Source organism: Saccopteryx leptura, chromosome 1 (genome assembly GCF_036850995.1).
Source record: "Saccopteryx leptura isolate mSacLep1 chromosome 1, mSacLep1_pri_phased_curated, whole genome shotgun sequence".
Lineage (NCBI taxonomy): Eukaryota > Metazoa > Chordata > Mammalia > Chiroptera > Emballonuridae > Saccopteryx > Saccopteryx leptura.
In genome coordinates this window covers 216,535,884-216,555,164 of record NC_089503.1, presented here as the reverse complement: position 1 = coordinate 216,555,164, position 19,281 = coordinate 216,535,884, and the positions used below count along the sequence as shown (strand labels likewise).

Sequence of the window (19,281 nt, the reverse complement as noted above, 5' to 3'; positions counted from 1 at the left end):
AGCAGGTGTGCGGGGAGGTGTCGGTGCTGCTGCTGCTGCTGCTCTGTAGACTGGGTCACTGACAGTCACTTGTCCCAAGGCTTGACAAATGAAAAGTCCCTTCCGTTAACCCTGGCATTCGTCTCCCACTCCAGCTATGCATCTCTGGGCAGCGTGTCACTACCCCCCTCCCCCCTGTGTCCCCCCTCCCACCCCCGGAGTGCCGATCTGTGATCTGTAATTCCCACGTGTCTGGGCAGCTGTGGGTTCCGCCCTGGAGGAAGAAGTTAGCGTGCTGTGCCGCCCCCAGGCAGGTCCTTGGGCGCCAGGGTCCGCGTGGGGCCCTCACAGGCCAGGCGCTAGAGCAGCTTGACGTAATTCTGTGGAATCAGACCCCTCTTGCCATTCAGAGTCCCTTCCAGCCAGCCAGGTTCCCTGGAGGTTTGTACTGAAAGGGAAGAGAAATCACTTTTTTACCAAAATGCCCCCAAATACTTGCTCCCTGTGAATTTACCCACTGTGTATCGTAAAGGCTCAGCTAATAGAGAACAGGGCCACAGCGTGCCAAGTGTACCTCCTGGGTCAGCAACATCCTCCCTCCACAAATGCCTACATGCTGCATTCAAAGCCCCACTGTCCGAGGCCCAAAATGCAGTCTAGATACAACATCACTCCTTGGACAGCCTTGAAGATTAGGATGAAGAATGCGATGCACAGAGAACTTCAGGCTCTTGTCACACAGAAGGTGGGAAAGCCAAGATCTAATGTCAGACAAAATAACTCCGGAGGTGACAATCCATAAATAGCTACCTGCTATCAACCTCTCCTCTTCCCAGTACATGCTCAGACACTGGTACTGTGTGTGCATGTGCCTGTGTGTGTGAAGACAGGTGCATATATGGGTGTGTGTAGACACACACACACACACACCTTTTCTTTGGACTTCTGCAATCCGGAGTGGAGAACTTCAGTCTCCAGGGTCAGAGAGCTATCATCCTTTCGCTTGCTGGTAGAACTGACCTTGACTGAGGGCCTGACCCTCCTTCACATGTCTGTGTGCCGTAGGAGACAGCCCTGTGCTTGCTGCGGTTCTGAATGGCCTGAGACCTCGCCAGGAATAGGGTCAAGTTGAGTATACAACCCGATTCTGGCTATCAAGACCTGAGGATAGGTAAACTAGGAAAGAAGTTCTGGAAAACTTCTCATTCTTCAAAATATGAGAGGGGGGGGAGGGAGGGAGAACATAAGGAAGAGGCATCCCTTCTGCTGGGGCTGAGTGTGGCCATGACGTCTTGACGGGTGCTGCCATCTTGACTCCACGGGGAAAGCCAACCGGACGCCCCCGTCCACAAGCGGAAAACGCTGCAGCAGAGGTGGAAATACTGTGGCTCGGAGAAGGAGAATTAACCAACCCTAGCGCTCCCTCTTTCCAGACTTATTACTGTGTGGGCTCATCCATCTTCATGATTAGCTCACCCACTGGGTCGGCTTTCGTTACCACAGCAAAAGGCATCCTGCTAGCTACAACCCTCTACCAGGGCAAACATCTCACAAACAGAACTGTATAAGGGACTTCAGCGGCTCCACAAACAAATCCAATCACCGATGCAAACATGTGCCATCACTTCTCAAATGGGTGGGTTTCCACGCTACCATCTCAGCTTTCCCTTCTGCCATATGGTGTGCCGACCACCTGTGACAGGCCTGGGCAGGGGGATCTGTCACCACACTCTCCTGGAAAAACTGCACGTGCATACCGAATGGTGGCAGAGGAATGAACTGGCTTCTACTCCAAGAATAAAATTTCTCCACAAAGTGTAAACCTGTCATATGCGGGGTTTTGGGTATACACACAGAAACCTCTTCTAAAAGCGGCAACGTGCTTTCTAAAAGAACGATCCCCAGCCAATGCCACACTGCTGACAATATACCGCTACGCTTTCTGTTGATGTATTCCAAACATTCTGGCTAATCAACCATTCCAGCCCAAGGGTCTAAGGATCTGTTTCCCCAGAACTCTTTTGGGCAGCTCCATTCACACACAACATGACTGTTTCCACAGCAACCAATGGATTTCATCATGAGCCGGACTGGAGAAGAAAGAAATCAGGACGTGGGACGGGTGAGACATGCCCTCAACCACGGGGGGGGGAGGGGATCTGTGAGATATTAAGCTGGGCACCAGTCCTAAAGGCTTGTGTATGAAACATTAAACACAAAATCTGCACCCTTGTTTCCATGTGCAAAGTCAATACCCCTATCTAAAGAGTCACGTTATTCAAATCAGCAAAAGTCATTAGAGCATAGGAATAGTACGAGAAATTATAAACCAAAATTCTTCTACAAAAGCCTTCTTTCTGTAAGTCAGATGTGGCAAACCTGAAGCATCGGGGAGGCCTGGTGGGGGGGAAACAAAGGATGCAAATCAGAAAGACTTCCTAACTCCAATGGCACTAGCTTCTCTGTGTCAGCAGAAAGATGTCCTTAAGGAAGAACCCCAATAGTTCAAAGGGTTGGAGAATAACCAAGATCAAGGCGGAGGTGGTATGCCAGCTACCCGGACAGACACAGCGGCTGGCGTCCAGTTCCCGGGAGACAGACGGGCCAGCTCTCTCCTGTCCAATCCACCGAGGGAGAGAGAGACTCGTGCGCCTGACAGCACCCGACCGCGGACCGCCTGGGCGAGGCTGCAGACGGAACATACCCCACCGCACAGCCCCCACTGTGCTTACCATCCTCAAAAATGGCTCCTATCTCGAAAGATAATTCGGAGCTGTGTTCTGCTTCGCAGGGATACACCGCTCGAGCCTTCCGACTTGCGACGCTGAGAAGGGAACAGGAGAGACTCACGTTAACACGCGGAGAGGCTGGGAGACAGAAACCCCAGCTTCCCACCGTCTCCCGTGTCCCAAACCTCATTTCTGTGTCACTGGCGGGATAACAACTTTCACAAAAAGAATCAGCAGGGAAGTGAACATTGGGCCAAAGGACAGCACTTGATTTTCAAGGAAATGATGGGTTTTGAGTTCAAATCTCTCTTTAGGGCACCTGTCCGGGCAGTGCTCCCTGAGCCTCTGCACCCAGTGCTCCCTCTGTCTGGCGGGGTGCCCTTTCCCATCGTTCCGTGTCATCGGAACCACGGGGCGTGTGCATTTCCCAAGCACCTCGGGTTACCCCTTAGAAACAGCACCCGTGCCTTGAGACGGAGGCACACACGTACTAAGTGGGCTCAGCAACACTGGGACACTGGTTGTTTGGACTGACAGCTTCTGTGCCCTTCTGGAAAGGGGCCTGTTCCTGGTTGGGTCTTCTTTGTTTAGTCCCCCTCACTCCTGCCCCTCAAAAGGCACAGCAGGCTCAGCTTCTCACCACTTGCCACAACGTCCCATGTGGGGACAGAGCATCCTGGGGAAGTGCCCCACCTCTCCAGCGTGGGGGAAGCCACGGATGACAGGAAGAGCTTCAGCCTGACACCCAAGAGCAGGGGCCTGATCAAGGCCAGCGCCTCTGGCTTCTGCACAACTGGCCCATTACATGGCCGTATTCATTGCTGTTTCCAGTGTCCAGTTTACCTTCCTTTAAAATAAAGCATGTGCCTGACCTGTGGAGTCCCAGTGGATAAAGTGTCAACCTGGAGCACTTGCGGTCGCCGGTTCAAAACCCCGGGCTTGCCTGGTCAGGCACAAATGGGAGATGCTGCTACCTGCTCCTCCCCCTTCTCTCTCTCCCTCTCTCTCTCCCCTCTCTAAAAATAAATAAAAATCTTTAAAAAATTAAAACAAAACGTGCTTTATGTCTATGTATAAAAAGTTCTTCCAAAATGAATTTCAATAATGTACAACTGGTTCGAGCAGGTCTCACGTGAGGTCAGCTTCTCCTGAGAATGGACTTGACCTTGAACCGAGGCACGGCCCTGAGCCGTGCTTGTGAGTGTTGACCAGAAGGCCGGGAGAACCCGAGCCAGCCTCTCCAGCAGAGAACACACCTGCCCAGGTGAGTGAGCCCTTCCATGTGCTGCCCCTGCATTCCACATCCTCTCCCAAACAAGGTACCTTTCAGGGGGCTTGTCTGCTACGGCGGCAGGAGGAGAGAAAGGGAGAGGTGATGACTTGGGTGACGGAGGTGTGACAGCTGGGCTGCAGGCTGGAGTGGCCGGACACTGCTGGTTAAGCCACTGGACCATCGATGGTCGGGTCTGGCTGGAGCTAAGGGTAGAAGTTTGAAGAACAGGATTTAACAGTATAAAGGCCACAGAACACCAAGTTTGTGTGTGACACCTTGATCCTAAATAGCTAGGGGGACGGCTCCCTTGTCTCTCCAGATGACCGGAAGGCTCGAGTCCTATCCACGCGCTCCCAGAGCCGCACCCCAAACTAGCAATGCCTTATTACATTGCCCCAGGTTCGTGGAGGAGGGCCCGCCTTGCCCAACCTACCACCACATCAGTTCCCTGCCTAGGGCACCAGAAGCCAAGTGTCCAAAATAGTTACTCGGACTCTTAAGATGTTCATGTTTTCTGTTTGTAAGGAAAGTGAAGCGACTCTGCAGTCGTCATGTGCCAGAAAGCTCCAGAAGTTCAGCATATGGCCTTTGAATGTTTCAAGCTCTTTTATCTGGTCATATGCATGTAGCAATTCAGGGGGGAAAAAATGTCACTGGGAATCAAGATCCCTGTGAAGAGGACTGGACTAGCGTGTCAGGGAGAAAGCAACGAGTAGCAAAAAACTTTCATGACCTGAATATTTGCAAATTAAAAAAAAATTAATGGAAAGGTCAATGAACAGACTCCTGGAGGGGCCTCTACCCATGAAGGGAGATTCAACAAGGACGTGTTGATCTGAAGAACGTTGTTCTTCAGTTATCCCAGACCGGAGGCGTGCGACTACAGGGCACAAAGCACGTTAAAAGCACAGTGCTGAGCCTGACCAGGCGGTGGCGCAGTGGACAGAGCGGTGGACTGGGACACGGAAGACCCAGGTTCGAGACCCTGAGCTCGCCAGCTTGAGCGCGGGCTCATCTGGTTTGAGCAAAGCTCACCAGCTTGAGTCCAAGGTCGCTGGCTCAAGCAAGTAAGTGGCCACTTGCTCTGCTGTAGCCCCCTGGTCAAGGCACATATGAGAAAACAATCAATGAACAACTAAGGTGCTGCAACGAAGAACTGATGCTTTTCATCTCTCTCCTTTCCAGGCTGTCTCTATCTGTCCCTCTCTCTGTCTCTGTCACACACACACACACACACACACACACACACACACACACCAAGCATAGTGCTGAACCCTCCTGCTTCAACCCCTCACACTCTCAGCACACAGGTACTCAGTATCTGCTCCACTCAGATGCTCCTCACCTCAAACTCGCCCTCTGTGGCTAAACCTGGTTCCCACGAGCGGCTGCTTCCTGTCCCTCCACGTCCCTGAGCACTGCCTTGGCTTCTTCCTTCTCTGGCAGAACTCATATCGCACTCTGTCCGTTTTTACTTCAAATAGCTCGCAGGCCGTTCCTCTGTGTACCTTCTCATTGTCATCAGGAGACGTTTCGTGTCCGTTACCACTGTGGTCTCCTGGCTCACTCCGAGCCCATTCCTCCAACTCCGCTAGCTCAATAGGCCACACTCAGCCACTGAAGACCCCGTCTACCCCACCTGCCTCCCCCGGGCCCCCTGCTCCAGCGACCACCTGTCTGCCCGCAGCTCTGCTCCCCTGTGCTCTGCATGTTTCTCATCTCGGCCTTGCCCGCCCCTCCGCCTGCCCCAATCTGTCCCTTGCTCGGCTCAGCTCGGCTGCAGGCTGGCCTGCCCTGACACTGCTCCTTTGGCCTAAGTCACAGACCTTCCCTGAAGGCCCGTCACAGCAGTCAACAGGAGGGCAGTTGACGTGAGTTGTTCTGTGACGGTTTCTGATATTTCCCTTGCCCCTGGGCCTGGGGCAAGGGCGAGTCTTCATCTCTCTCTGTTGACCTCATGTGGCCAGGGAGGGCGCTAGGCACATGAAGGCTTCAGCCAACACCTGAGCAACCAACTCAGATGTTCTACAACTAAAGTTGGATTATTATAAATCAGGTACTTGAAACATTCCACTACTGACTTGATAGATATTTAATACACAGCAGGTTTCGATCCTTTGATCAGAAAAGGGGTGGGGGGGATGCACCTTTAAAAAGCATTCTTCTTTGAACAATTTATTTACAACCTTCTATCCAGCCGTTCATTTGGAAGTCATAAAACCTATCTCAGACGCAGCAAAGAAACCCACAAATCTCACACTGAGCTGTGTCACCAGCAGCAAAAGTTATTCCATTCTTTATCCGAAAATGAGCCTTAAATGTTGTCTTACTAATCAAGAAGGGAGAGGAAGGGAGGAGTGAGGCTGTGACAGAATTTAAGACCACCGTTAGCCAAACAATCACCATTTTCTCTCCCAGCAATTATTCAAGGTGCTTGGACAGCGGCGGTGGCGGAAGATGAGATGTTATACCACACCCCCGTCACCTCTTTCTGGTCATAAATAGTCAAGCGATTAAATGATGGCCATCCATCTGCTCAGAGGGAGGACAGCTACAGGATGAAGATGAAGTAGCAATGTGACTGTGTTTATAAGGCTCTTTAAAAATACAGATCAAAAATTTTATAGTTATTGTCTACTTAATCCTCACATTTTTCTTTGAAAAAAAGAAGCATTTTCAGGCTTTTTGTTCATTTCTTTGCTTTTATTTTTGTTTTTTATAAAGAGAAAAAGACCACTTTTGGAAAGTGAAAGAATTATTGGCATGGCAGATGCAGAAGGTAAGGGCCTGTCCCTTTCCCTGGCTTTCTCCACCCTGTCCCAAAGCAGAACTTGGAATCAGCAACCGTTCTCCAGGGTCAAGTTCTCAACTTGAGCCTTTTTGTTTCTTTTCTGTGAGTCGTCTTCTTGTCGCTCAACATAGAGGTGTGCTCTGTGATTCAACACTAACCGGTTCACCGGCCTTCCCACTTACACTTAAATTTCCATCTTTGAGTTCCTGGGTGTTCTACCCACAACATCTCAGAAGCCTCAGCTAGTACTGCTCTAGATTTCAGACTGCCATGCGAGCACAAGCATGGTGAGCTGGACTATTCACAAGAGGGAGCAATACAAGTCTGGAAGTTGCCTCCGGAGAAAACGTGAGAAGTCACGTGGAGAATGATAAGTCCTATAAAAGAGAAGATCCACAGAGCAAAACTAAGTTTGAAAAACAGAACAGAGTAGTTACTTGGAAACAAGAAACTTCTTACAGGACCTGGCCAGTTGGCTCAGTGGTAGAGCATCAGCCTATGTAGAAGTCCTGGGTTGGATTCCCGGCCAGGGCACACAGGAGAAGTGCCATCTGCTTCTCCACCCCTGCCCCTCTCCTTCCTCTCTGTCTCTCTCTTCCCCTCCCACAGCCAAGGCTCCACTGGAGCAAAGTTGGCCCGGGCACTGAGGATGGCTCTATGGCCTCTGCCTCAGGTGCTAGAATGGCTCCGACTGCAATCAATGGAGCAACACCCAGATGGGCAGAGCATTGCCCCCTGGTGGGCATGCCGGGTGGATCCCTGTCAGGCGCATCATGCAGGAGTCGGTCTCAGAAAAATATAATACAAAAAAAAAGAAAGAAAGAAACTTCTTACAGGCTTTTACAGTGGGAAGGAAGGAGATGAGGCAAGAAGTAATTAAATAAGCATACTCAAGATCTACAACTGAATTCCCACCCTCAGCCAGCAGAAGTCTGATGATGGTGTATTTCACAGGGGTCTCCCAAAAGCACACTGTATTATTTTGAAGCCAAGCAATTATAAACGTGAGCCTCTTCATATAAACCATCTCTTACCTTCCAGAATTTGGGGAGGTGTTTTTTTTGTTTGTTTTCTGTTTGGTTGTGTTTTTTGTTTTTTGCATGTGTGTATGTGTGGTAATAAATATAAAAAAAATTTTTTTAATAATTCTTTAAAACATAATGCTAATATTTTCTTTAAAAGCAGTAGAGGAAAATATTACTTTGCAAGATAATGCTGATTTTATCTGTCTTTCTCTTCTTTGATTTAAAACATTTCAGAGGAATCCTAGGTATTTTGGAAATGGCAGTTTCTAGCGAAGGTCTAAGAGCTTTTTTCCTACCTGGGCCCTGGGAGAGAATTAAGCCCTAAAGTTTACGTAACAAATGACCATCTCTCCCATACATCCTAGAGTGGTTCTAGCCACCTATGTGTCAGGAGACAGCTCTCCATGGGTCTCTCTGTGCATATGCTGTAAGCAGAGGCACTGGCTGCCTTTGTTCAGGACTGTCTTTTCAAGGACACCTGTAGAGCAGAGAGCCTGGGAAGATGGAGACTCTGTCTTCCCCTGGAGCAAAGGGGGAGGCTTTTCTGCCCATCCTAGAAGATCTGGGCTTCCTAAGCTCTGGGTTCCTCTCTTGTCACCTTCCACATGGAGGTGTTACCTGGCCCAAGGGCATCACCCCTGGGGAACTGGGACTTGGAAGCGACTCTCTGGCTAGCTATTGCTGTGATCAGTAGAGTTCTTTGGCTTTGAGTCCTTCCGTGAAACCACCACAGGCCAATATGGCAGCTTACAGGCAGAGTAAAATTTCAGAGGTCACAGTTCTTGACATTAACACCCTTGGGAGAACTGAGAAAACACTCAGGTCATTTTTGTACACTGTGGTTCAGAAAGGAATCCTAGCTAAGAAAGTCTTTGGGTTAATGATCAAAAATGATGTGTGAAATCATCATAAAAGGCTCATTACCTGCTAGACTAGAATGAAATGTTTGAGTCCCCTACCACTCCCAAATTTAAACATTTTTTAAAAACTCTTCTTATTTCCTTTTCCTGATGCTGCTTTAAGGATTTCTGATGAGTAAGACTAGAGTGATCACAAACCACCAACTTTATTTAATGATGAGGTGCTGACCAATTACAAAAAAAAAAAAAGTACCTAAATGCTACAGTTCCCTGAAAGCCAAGTTGTGGTTTGCAAAAACAGAGACAGAAGTCGCTCTTCCTGAAAAGCTAGAAACCACAGTGACCAAAACAAAACTCAATTCAGGAGAAGTTCTAACGCCTGCCTGCTACCTCCCCCATGTCACTCACTCACCGGGAAGACCCCCCCCACCACCACCACCAGAACAGAACTCTCCACTTCAGGACAGGGAAAGCCAACATCACCACTGTGCCTTAAGGAGAAATGTTTCCTTCATAAAGTCAGAGACAAATGGACACGAGGGTTTCACAGAAAATGCAGAAAGAATTCTTGCCCCTAACTCAGAAACTCGTCCTTGAAAACACTTACATTGAGAGTCTACCTGGCTACTCCCAAGGCAACAGCAAGGTCTCCTGTGTTCGTGGGGGACAGGGTAGGCAGGGGTGTTCGGGAAGGGCGTTCTCTTCTATAAAGGGCACCAACACTCTTGCTCTTGAAAAACAGGTCTGGATTTCAGGGACGGACCCTACAACTCTCACAGTGGGGAGGCACACACCCTCCAACAATTCCCAGTGGCTGTGTCTGTGTACAGAGTCTATTTTTCGAAAAATATAGCAAATGGACAGTACATGCTGCTTCTGATTCAAATTGTGACCCAACTGTCTCCAATACCAGCTTCTACGCTCCGTGCATATTTAAAACTTTTTGGCAGCAAACAACAACAACAACAACAACAAAAACGCAAACATTTCAGAAATGGAGGAGGGAGGTTAGGGCCTCAACTGTTAAAATTCTACACCAGCTGCAGTCACCAGAGAGCTCCTGCATCAAACAAACATTTCTTGCATAGCACAGACGGGTCAAGGTTCTGGGCAGCGCTAGCAAAACAAGCACCCGATTCCGGGCTGTTGGAGCACCGAGGGCAATTTAGAATTCGAAGGATGCAGACCAGGGAGAACACATGTCAGGGAAAGAAATGACTGCTTCTACGAAGTGATTAAATGCCCCAAATACCAAGGCATCTGACGGCGGTTAGAGGATGTCAGAGTCGAACCAGAAGTTCACGCTGGAGTGAGAGGTGTTAAAAACCTTGCTCGCCAGGTCTCCAGGCAGAGGCTAACACATCAGTGAGATGACCTTCCATTCCAGCCCGAGAAACGCACAGCGTAAGCCTAGAACAGCTGTCCTGGGCCAGAGTGTTTGAAAATGTTAATAAAGACAGAATGAAATAGTGTAGATCTGTATATTACAGGAAATCTCTGTTCAAATAAATACCACAGTTATTTCTTAAGTGCAAGGGAGGGAGCCTCCCACAGCCAGCACAGTGCTGGTTCCTACTGAGCTGTCGGGGGAGACGGCGGCAAACAGTCACGACAAGAGAGTCACCATACTCCACAGCACTGGGCAAGGAGGCCTTCACTGCCCACAGGAGGGTTCCAAGCAGACCCTGTTTGCTCATCATTCATGGTCTGACAACTACCCACCAGGCCCCATGCTAGGCCCTGGGCACACCCTGGAGACACCCACGGACCATGGCTTCTGCTTGCTGTGAGCACCCAATAAAGTAGATGGAGAATGACAAGCCGATCAGCATAATGCAATGTGGCGTGTGCCACACAGAAGCTTTCCAGGGGCCCTCAGGAGAACACAGGAGGAAACAGCTAACTGTCACATGGGCATCCGGGAAGGCTTTCTGGAGGAGGCAGTGTCTGCCTTCGCCAATGTCCCCATCACTTCTCTACACCCAGGCTGCTGCTGGGCGCAAGTGCACAGTCCAGCACGCTGCCAGCCACGACCCACACACATTCACTCACTTAGTCCCAGCTGGGCCCTTGTCCCGGCCTGTGAGGATGCCGAGAAAGGTCAGAGTGACTTACTAACCACTGTCTTCATCAAAACACAGCAAATCATCTACGGCAAAGGGGAAAACTACAGATACTAAGTGGATGTCACCATTTTTTTAATGTATGTTCACTACCCCAAGTCCAGTCTTCTTCCATCAATTAAAAAAAAGAAGTTGCACAACGCACAGTAGTGGCATTCTGAATTGGGTCCTGGAATACCAGAAGGGCGCAAATAAAATCCCAGTAAAGTCCCAACAAAGTCTGTGAGTCTCAGCATGGTACTGAGGTGGATTTCTTATTTTAAACCAATGCTCCACAGTGCTGTGTGTGTGTAAGATGTTAACAGCAGGGAAGCTGGGTGAAGGGTTTACGGGAGCTCTTTTTTTTATTTTTTTAAACATTTCAGGTGCTTTTATTTATTTATTTTTATTTTTATTTATTTATTCATTTTAGTGAATAGAGACAGAGAGAGAGATAGTGACAGAGAGAGAAGGGGGGAGGAGCAGGAAGCATCAACTCCCATATGTGCCTTGACCAGGCAAGCCCAGGGTTTTGAATCGGTGACCTCAGTGTTCCAAGTCGATGCTTGATCCACTGCACCACCCAGGTCAAGCCTATGGGAGCTCTTTTATATGTACTACCTTTGTAACTTTTCTGTAAACCTAAGACTCTTTCCAAATAAAATATTTATTTTAACAGTGGGGGTTACCACGAACAACCCCAAACAAACATGTTGATCACCGAAACAGCCAAAGCCTTCTGAAATGACGATCACAAGCATCGGAAAGACTTCTGGCTGGTTCCACGACAAGAAAGAATTTCTGAGGGTCATTTTGACAAAGGCACCTGCACTGCCCATCTGAAAAACAGCCATTAACTCACACTTCTTGAAACTGACTTTTAAGAAACATGGGCTCTTCCAGCTAGGTTGGTTCTGTTTACAGATTAGATCAAGGTCAGCAAACTTGCTCTGTGAAGGGCCAGACAGTAGATATACTGCTCACAAACATGAGGGGGTATTTTATGGCTCCATATTGATTTTGAAATATCCCCATGTTTGTGAGCAGTATACATGAGGATCCGCAGCCCAGTCGGTCTCACAAACACCTGGCTCTGCTGTCGCTGTGTCTAAAAAGCAGCCAGAGACATAATACAGGTAACCGGGCGTGTCCCAGTGACGCTGTGCTTATAAAGCTGGTGGCAGTGGGCCCCAGTCTGCTGAGGTCTGAATTAGATGGGCCTGATGTGAATCCATTGGTGGCAGAGAGCGGGGGAGGTGGGGACAAGGATTATGGCAGGCGCCCCTGGGCTTGAGAAGTCCCCTCTCCCACTCCTCTGGGTTCACGGGCTTAGGGCACGGGCTCCTGTGTGTGCCCTGAGCCGACCTGCACACACCCAGGGCTTCCCCGCAGCAGAACTCTCTCCACCCACTGCACGCGATCACCTCCCCGGCAGGAGGGCGACAGCCCATATATCAAGCTGGCGTGCAAAAGCAATACCTTGTTCATCCTTAAGAATAAAAAATGAAAAAAATGTCTTTCACAGGAGGAGGGTGGGCAGGGAGAGAAGGGTCCCAAAGGAAGTAAGACCAACACAGATAAGACAGAGCCTTTCAAAGGAGGACTGGGTCCCACCGAACACTCAGTCCCTACCCTGCGGGACGCTCAGACTCCCAGGTGACTTCCCTCCTTAACAAGAAAGGACACCGCCATCCAGCCAGCTTATAACTTACAAAGGTCACTCTGAGGGTGATCATTTCCTTGGGTGTTTGCTATAAAAGAGCTGCCTTGGAATCACATCCGAGCAATCTTTCACCAAGCGTTCCCAGAACCCATCTGTCACCCTTTGGATGATCACTGCGGAATCAAGTAAGAGGGCTGAACTGGAAAGGAACTGTGGCTTCATTTCAGAAAATTATGGGGCTTGAGAGGTCTCTGTGTGGTGGTCCTGCAGAGTAACTGACAGGCAGGCAGCTCGATTCTCCTGGGGACCAGAGCCGCCACCCAAGGTGAGAGCAAGGCTAGAAAACAGGCTGCAGGTCAGAAGGGGGAAAGCAGCTCTCAGCGAAAAAAATCCTCCAGTTTCTTACCAAACTCTTTGATGGGTTACCTGTCGTGAGAGGTGAGCCAGCCATGCTGCTCAGAATATCCATCCACAGTTGGCAGGTCCCCGTGGGAATGCCAGGCCTCGGCCATGCACTGTTCAGAGGCCCTATTCTCAGAGGCTTCTACAAAGTAAATTCTGACACTGAGAAGCCAGGAGCGGAGCCCCGGGCTGAGTCCTCCTGGAATACCTACAGGAATTTCTGGAAACCACACAACTCCAGGTGACCAGCCGAGGGTTGTGCAGGACTGGAGAGCTCATTTCCCTGAGCTGTTAGTGAGGATTTACCTAACGGAGGAACCAGGCAGGCCGGCGAAGCTAAACTAAGAATATCAAGTTAGGTTTTCAGAGGGAAGGACACTCCAAGCAGGTGGCTGCCCCCAGCTCCCTGGGGAATAGGGACTGGGATTTATCGCGAGTGGTTCCTTGAAACCTCACAACAATCCAGAGGGGCGGGGGCTGCCACACCCCTCTCATGGACAGTCTTGCTAAGCCTCGGTTTGTGTAAATAATTTATAGAGGGCCCTCAAGGTTTTAAGAAGCAGAACAAGGCTGCAAAACCAGGCCCCCCTGACTCTAAAATCAGTGCTTTTCCCGTTTAGACCGTCTTCCAACTTGCGGCGAGCTCAGCGAGGGCCCTGCTTGCATTTCAACACTAAGCCAGAGATGGCCAATCCTGCGCGGCGAATGACAACCAACACCAATAAAAATAAAAAGAAAGACAAAACAAGACTCATATGATTATTATTATTATTATTTTAGTCTTAAGCAGAAGAAAAGCTACTGTAAAATTCAGACAAGTCGCTTTTATTTTGGAAAGTTGACTTTTCACTATGGGGCTTTCATGATCATTCTGGCTTGAAAAGAAAACCTCCAAATTTCAGACCCTGTAGTTACGGCACAGCAAGGGAAGACGTGAATGAGGCCGCACGTAAGTGCCAAGGGCACAATAAAAACACCCAAAATATCCTAGCAAGACACAAGGGGCGTGCACGGAAAGGCATGAGCATGCAACTTGCACACTTTCTCCACAACATTGTAGAGAAGATTCAAGGAAACGCATAGAAGTTGCACCCCCAAAGAAATGAATGTGAACAGACACGTGTGGTCTGTGGCCAAGTACGTGGGCCGGGTGATCCACGTCAAGGGCTTACCGGAGCCAGGGCGAGACAACTGGGTATCGCTTTACTCATGGAAGATGATGGATGCCGCGCGGTTGCCAAAGATCAAATTTCCAAGTCTGTCAGCTCCGTTCCAGAGGAAGACGCCCTCACCCCCAAATCTCGGCCAAAGGTGTTAGATGTTGAATGCGCAGCAACCAGATTTGAGTGTTTATTCCCCAGAGGTAATTATATACCAGGGCCACATGACTTCACGTGGGGTCATGCGCCCTCCGCAGAACAAGGGCGACGACTAGCTGGCAGCCACCATTATCGCACCGGGTCTCAAAACAGGGGAAACCTATTGTTTGAACAACGTTCCCATGCAAGCCAGCTTCAGCCCCTAGAGTAAAAGGAAGTCTAAAGGAACCATGATCACTGGAACAGACACCAAACTCCACTGCTGTCCCTTACAAGTCCCGTGGCTCAGGGCAACTTCCTACCCTCTTTGGGCCTTGGTCTTCCTTCCTCTCTTTAAGAGTAAAGATGTATCCACACCACCGGGTTGATGTGAGGATGGAAATGAAGTGTCATATAGAAAGCAGCTAAAACACACTCTGCTGGCCACCAGCCGTTACAGCTCCATGGTCTGTGATCCTGAGGAACACAATATCAAGTCAAGGCTTCTCTGCAGCCTCTCACCACCAGCCACGGCTCAAGTACAAGCTTCTGCCCCCTGTAGGTCCCCAGTCCTCCCAAAAGGAGGTCCGGAACAGAGCTAACCTCTGAGCAGAACTTGCAAGGCCGCTGTCGGCTCACAGCAAGGCGACACGCTTCTCCTGCCACCGTGGCCCTATTTTTCCTTACACCTGAGCTCTCTGAGACCTTGAACGTTCTGCACCCACTCAGGGACTCCGCTGCTCACTTAGGTGTGGGAGGCGAACTGGCATCCAAATCGTTCTTCTCAGTACCCAGCAGCAGAGAGTATATCTCTCCAAGGCACCAGCTCTACCCGAGAGATCCTGGTCAACACAACCTCCCACAGTCCATAACCAGGGCCAATCTGCAGGTGAGCAGAGCAATGGTGCTAATCTTATTAGGATACATATCTCCATATGAGCCAACAAAGATGCTGGAACTACCTAGAATGGGCAAGTCATTCCTTTGGGTTAAGTATCACCTTCTCCTGATCTCTTTTTAAATCTGTATAGCTTTCTTCCGCTTGTTAAAAAAGCAACATGTATTCATTTTAGTCAGGATAGTAATAAAACAGATGTGCAATCAATCAATCAATTAATCAAAGCCCTGGCCAGTTGGCTCAGTAGTAGAGTGTCAGCCCAACGTGTGGAAGTCCCAGGTTCGATTCCCTGTCACAGGGCACACAGGAGAAGCACCCATCTGCTTCTCCACCCCTCCCCCTCTTGCTTCTCTTTCTCTTATCCTCCCCTCCTGCAGCCACGGTTTGATTAGACTTGCAGGGGTCTCAAACTCGTGGCCCGCCGACGATTTTTGTGCGGCCCACAGACTAATCCACGAAGTTCAAGAAAAGTGTTGCGTAACAGTTGCCTTTTGTAGACCTAGTGCAGCCTGCCGAACAGCTGTGATCTTGCTCTGCGGCCCACATGCTGAGTTGAGTTTGAGACCCCTGGATTAGAGGGAGTTGGTCCCAGGCGTTGAGGACCGCTTCATGGCCTCCACCTCAGGCACTAAAAAATGGCTCTGGCTGCAACAGAGCAATGACCCAGATGGGCAGAGCATCGCCCCCCAGTGGGCTTGCCAGGTGGATCTGCATGCGGGAGTCTGTCTCTGTCTCCCCTCCTGTCACTAAAAATAAAAATAAAATAAAAATAATAAATTTTAAAATATAAATTCTTTATTTTCTCTTCAAACAATAATCATAATAAAAGAGGTAAAAATACAAGCCACCAACATACAGGGTGAACTGACATTCCCTGGCCAACCGGGGGTGGGAGAAGTAAGCTGAAGGAGGGGTGGGGCTGAGACACCTCCCAGAAGTGGCGGAGGAGAGGAAAACAGGAAGGAGGGAGGCAAACACAAAGTTTGCTTCTGGCTGCTACCTTATAGTTTCTTGGTATGAGCCAAATTTCACAGATATGTTAAAAATATTTAAGAGGATTTTTTCTTAACTTCAGACAAATTATTCATGGCAGGCTGTAGTATGCTAAGCCACAAATCAAAGTGAAGGGAGGGTACTGTGATATTTCCAAACAAAATTCGACTTCCTAAAAAGCTATTAGGGAAGCAACAGTCAAGTAATTTGAGACGCCAAGTAGCTGTCTATGGGAAACCCTCTTTGTCTGCCCAATTGAAAGGAAGCAAGTTCTCTGTTTCATTGACAAGAATAACTATGGCCACCAGAGAGTGCAGACACAGCCTAGGCAGGACATGCACCAGGCTGGACAGGGGATGGCGACTGTAAGTAGGTAACGTCAAGTCTGGGTAGGCAGGAAGCTGTCGCATACCAGCAGCTCAGGGCACCGCCTGGGACAGATGCGTTAGGAATACCTCAACCTTCAGGATAAACCACGTCAAGCCTCTCATCTGGTAAGAGAGAAGGATTGACTTCCCTCCTGGCCTGCCGGGGTACCAATGTCCCCAGCTACAAAGAGCTATTCTGAGATACCGCCACCTTGGATGTGGGAACAGACAGACTCAGAGACAGAGAGCAGGCTGACAGCTGTAGGAAGCAGGGAGAGCAGACTGGGAGAGGTAGAGGGATTAAGAAAAAAGAGAGAGAGAAAACTCACGGAGACTTTGTGGTGACTTCTGGGGAAAGGGGGAATTTATTGAATAAATTCAATAAAAAAGGGGGCAAAAAGAAAATTTAAAAAAAGAGGTCTTCCTTTTTCTTCTGAAATCTGAAGAGGAAGCCGATAGCAATATCTGGTATTTCTTAAAAGAGATTTTCTTTTGTGACAGGGAACGTAGACGGATTACTTGTCAAGGCCCTGCTCCTTCACTTACAACTGAAGAAAACCTGTTTAGAGGAAACGTCTTTATTGGGGGAAAAAATGACTTTGAAACATTTGAAATGCTTTGACCTATGATGTAATGTCCTCTGAGGAGACTGAGTTAGCAATTCTTCACTGGCAACCAAGTCAGTCACCTATCACCTTACCAGGTACACAGGTAATAGCTCCAGATTGACTGGCTGCAACAAATAATACCCACAAGTCATAAACATCAGCAGAAACCAGGAAATCCAATTCTGCTGTATTGTTTCCGACCTGTCAGCGGCTACGGTTGTATGTACACACTGCCTGTATATCAGGTTCTTGGCTGCTGGACGTTTTCCTCTGCAAATGCGCTCTCCCATAGCTGGGGTCACGGCACCTCTGTACGACAGAGAGGCTGCAGTCCTGGATGTGATTGCATACATTTGGGTTCCATTTTTGAGGACTGGGGAAAAGGCGAGTACGTGTAAGTTTTGGAACCGAGAGTCGCCACCCTGGATTAAAACCAGGCAGCTCAGGTACTGCTTTCTGTTTAAAACCCTGAGTCAGGGTGTAATGACCCCACAGCAAGGTGGATTTTATGAAAAGAGATCTTTATCGGCATTTACTCAGACCCAATGATATTTCATACTGTACAGCTGGTACGTAGAAATAATGGATCAAAAAGAAAAATAACACTACACACTCAATGAAAACTAAATTTACAAAAGCTAAAGAAACAAAAGAAAAAAATGCTATAGAGAAAACGTAAAATTTATTCTATGCAGTTCCAGGAGGAAGAGCTTTTAATGTTTAGAAAGAAGGAATATGGATCAGAAACTAAACATAGTTTTCTAAGAGAGATTCAGTGATATACAGAAAAAAAGATTTCCAAAGGAAAGCTTTCTTTCTACTATGTACATAATAAAATGGGATATAAAGTGTTTATTAACATCTATGCCAAGATCACTAAAATGTTCAGAGTAGAAGACCCACTTCCTATCATGAAAGAATTTCTAATCCATCTTAGTGTGAGAGAAAGACTAAATAGTGTTATGAACTGAATGTCTGTGCCCCTCAAAATGTCTAAGTTGAAACCCTACCCCCCACCAGGAACCGGTATGAGGAGATTAGAAGAGGCCATGAGTGGTGTCCTCATGAATGGGATTAGTGTCCTCATAAGAGTCGCAAAGCCAGCAGTCTGCAAACTGCAAAAGGGCTCTCACCAGAATCTGGCAATCCACCGCCCACAATGGTGGGAAATCAGTTTCTGTTGTTTCTAGGCCACTCAGTCAAAATGTTTTTGTTAAAGCAGCCTGAAGACTAAGAGAGACAGACAGGAAGGCCGGCAGAATGAGATCTGATATAGCTATAGGCACACATACAAAAAACTACCAACGCTAAAAGGTTAAGTATTAACTAATACTAGAAGGCAGAATTTCCTAAGGTCAAGCATTGGGTATAGACAGGTAGTATTTAGAATGGTCCTGTAGGCTAGAGGCTAGAGAAAGCTTCCTGAAGGTGAAAATGAAATTAGACCCTGAAGATAGGTTCAACTGGTCTTGAGAAAAGGAAGAAAGACTTCAGGCAGAGGGAATCCACGTGAGTCACACAGGGGCTTCTTGAAGAAAATACACCATCCTAGAAGAGTTTAAAGGAAAAAAAAATAGAACGAGATATCAGTTCTCCTAGTTATACTCCTCAGACCAGCTGTTTGGAGTCAACACGTGCCTAGAACCCTGCGGGTTGGGGGGGGCAGTGTCTGTATCGGGGTTTGCCAAACAGCATCCGGGATTAGGTTAGAAATGCCTGGTTTCAGGCTCCCCTCAACCTAAGTCACCCTGAGGTGGAGCCCAGCTGTGTGGACTTAACAAGCCCACAATGTGATCCTGATAGGCACTCAAGTTCAAGAAGCTCTCCTGACTTCATGATAAACCTGGACTGCAAGATGCTTTCAAGTAAATCCTTTAAGAAACATACAAACAGACTGATGGCGGCCAGAGGGCTGGGGGGTTGCGGCACTGGGTGAGAAGGCGAAGAGACTGGGAAGTACAGACTGGCAGCTGCAGAACAGTCATAGGGATGTAAAGCAGAGCCCGGGGAATCCAGTCAGCAACACTAATAACTATGGACGGTGTCAGGCGGGGAAATACGGGCAGACGCTTTGTAAAGAATCTGACTGTCTAACCACTGTGCCAGACACCTGACACCAATACAAAATACAATGAATGTCAACTGTAATTTAAAAAAAAAAACCCACATATACAAGAAACAGTCTATATACTTAAGAGAAATGCGGATCTGTAACACACAGAAAAAATTCAAGTTCTGGATTTTGCGACTTCCTTCAACCACTTATCCCCCACCTCCCTTCCTTTTTGGCCT

At 48.4% G+C, this 19,281-nt stretch overlaps 1 protein-coding gene across 2 annotated transcripts in view; it reads right to left on the bottom strand.

Moving 5' to 3' along the window:
- Positions 1 to 200: 200 nt before the first annotated feature.
- The window catches only part of ARHGAP10 (Rho GTPase activating protein 10), a 283,692-nt gene continuing 264,611 nt past the window's right edge, over positions 201 to 19,281 (bottom strand). For both annotated transcript variants that reach the window (XM_066386249.1, XM_066386238.1), the window contains 3 exons: positions 4,032 to 4,184; positions 2,712 to 2,803; positions 201 to 427 (listed from right to left, as the gene is read on the bottom strand). In XM_066386249.1, coding sequence (XP_066242346.1) covers positions 339 to 427; positions 2,712 to 2,803; positions 4,032 to 4,184 — 334 coding nt within the window. In that variant the 3' untranslated portion in view covers positions 201 to 338. The remainder of the gene's footprint in view (positions 428 to 2,711; positions 2,804 to 4,031; positions 4,185 to 19,281) is intronic.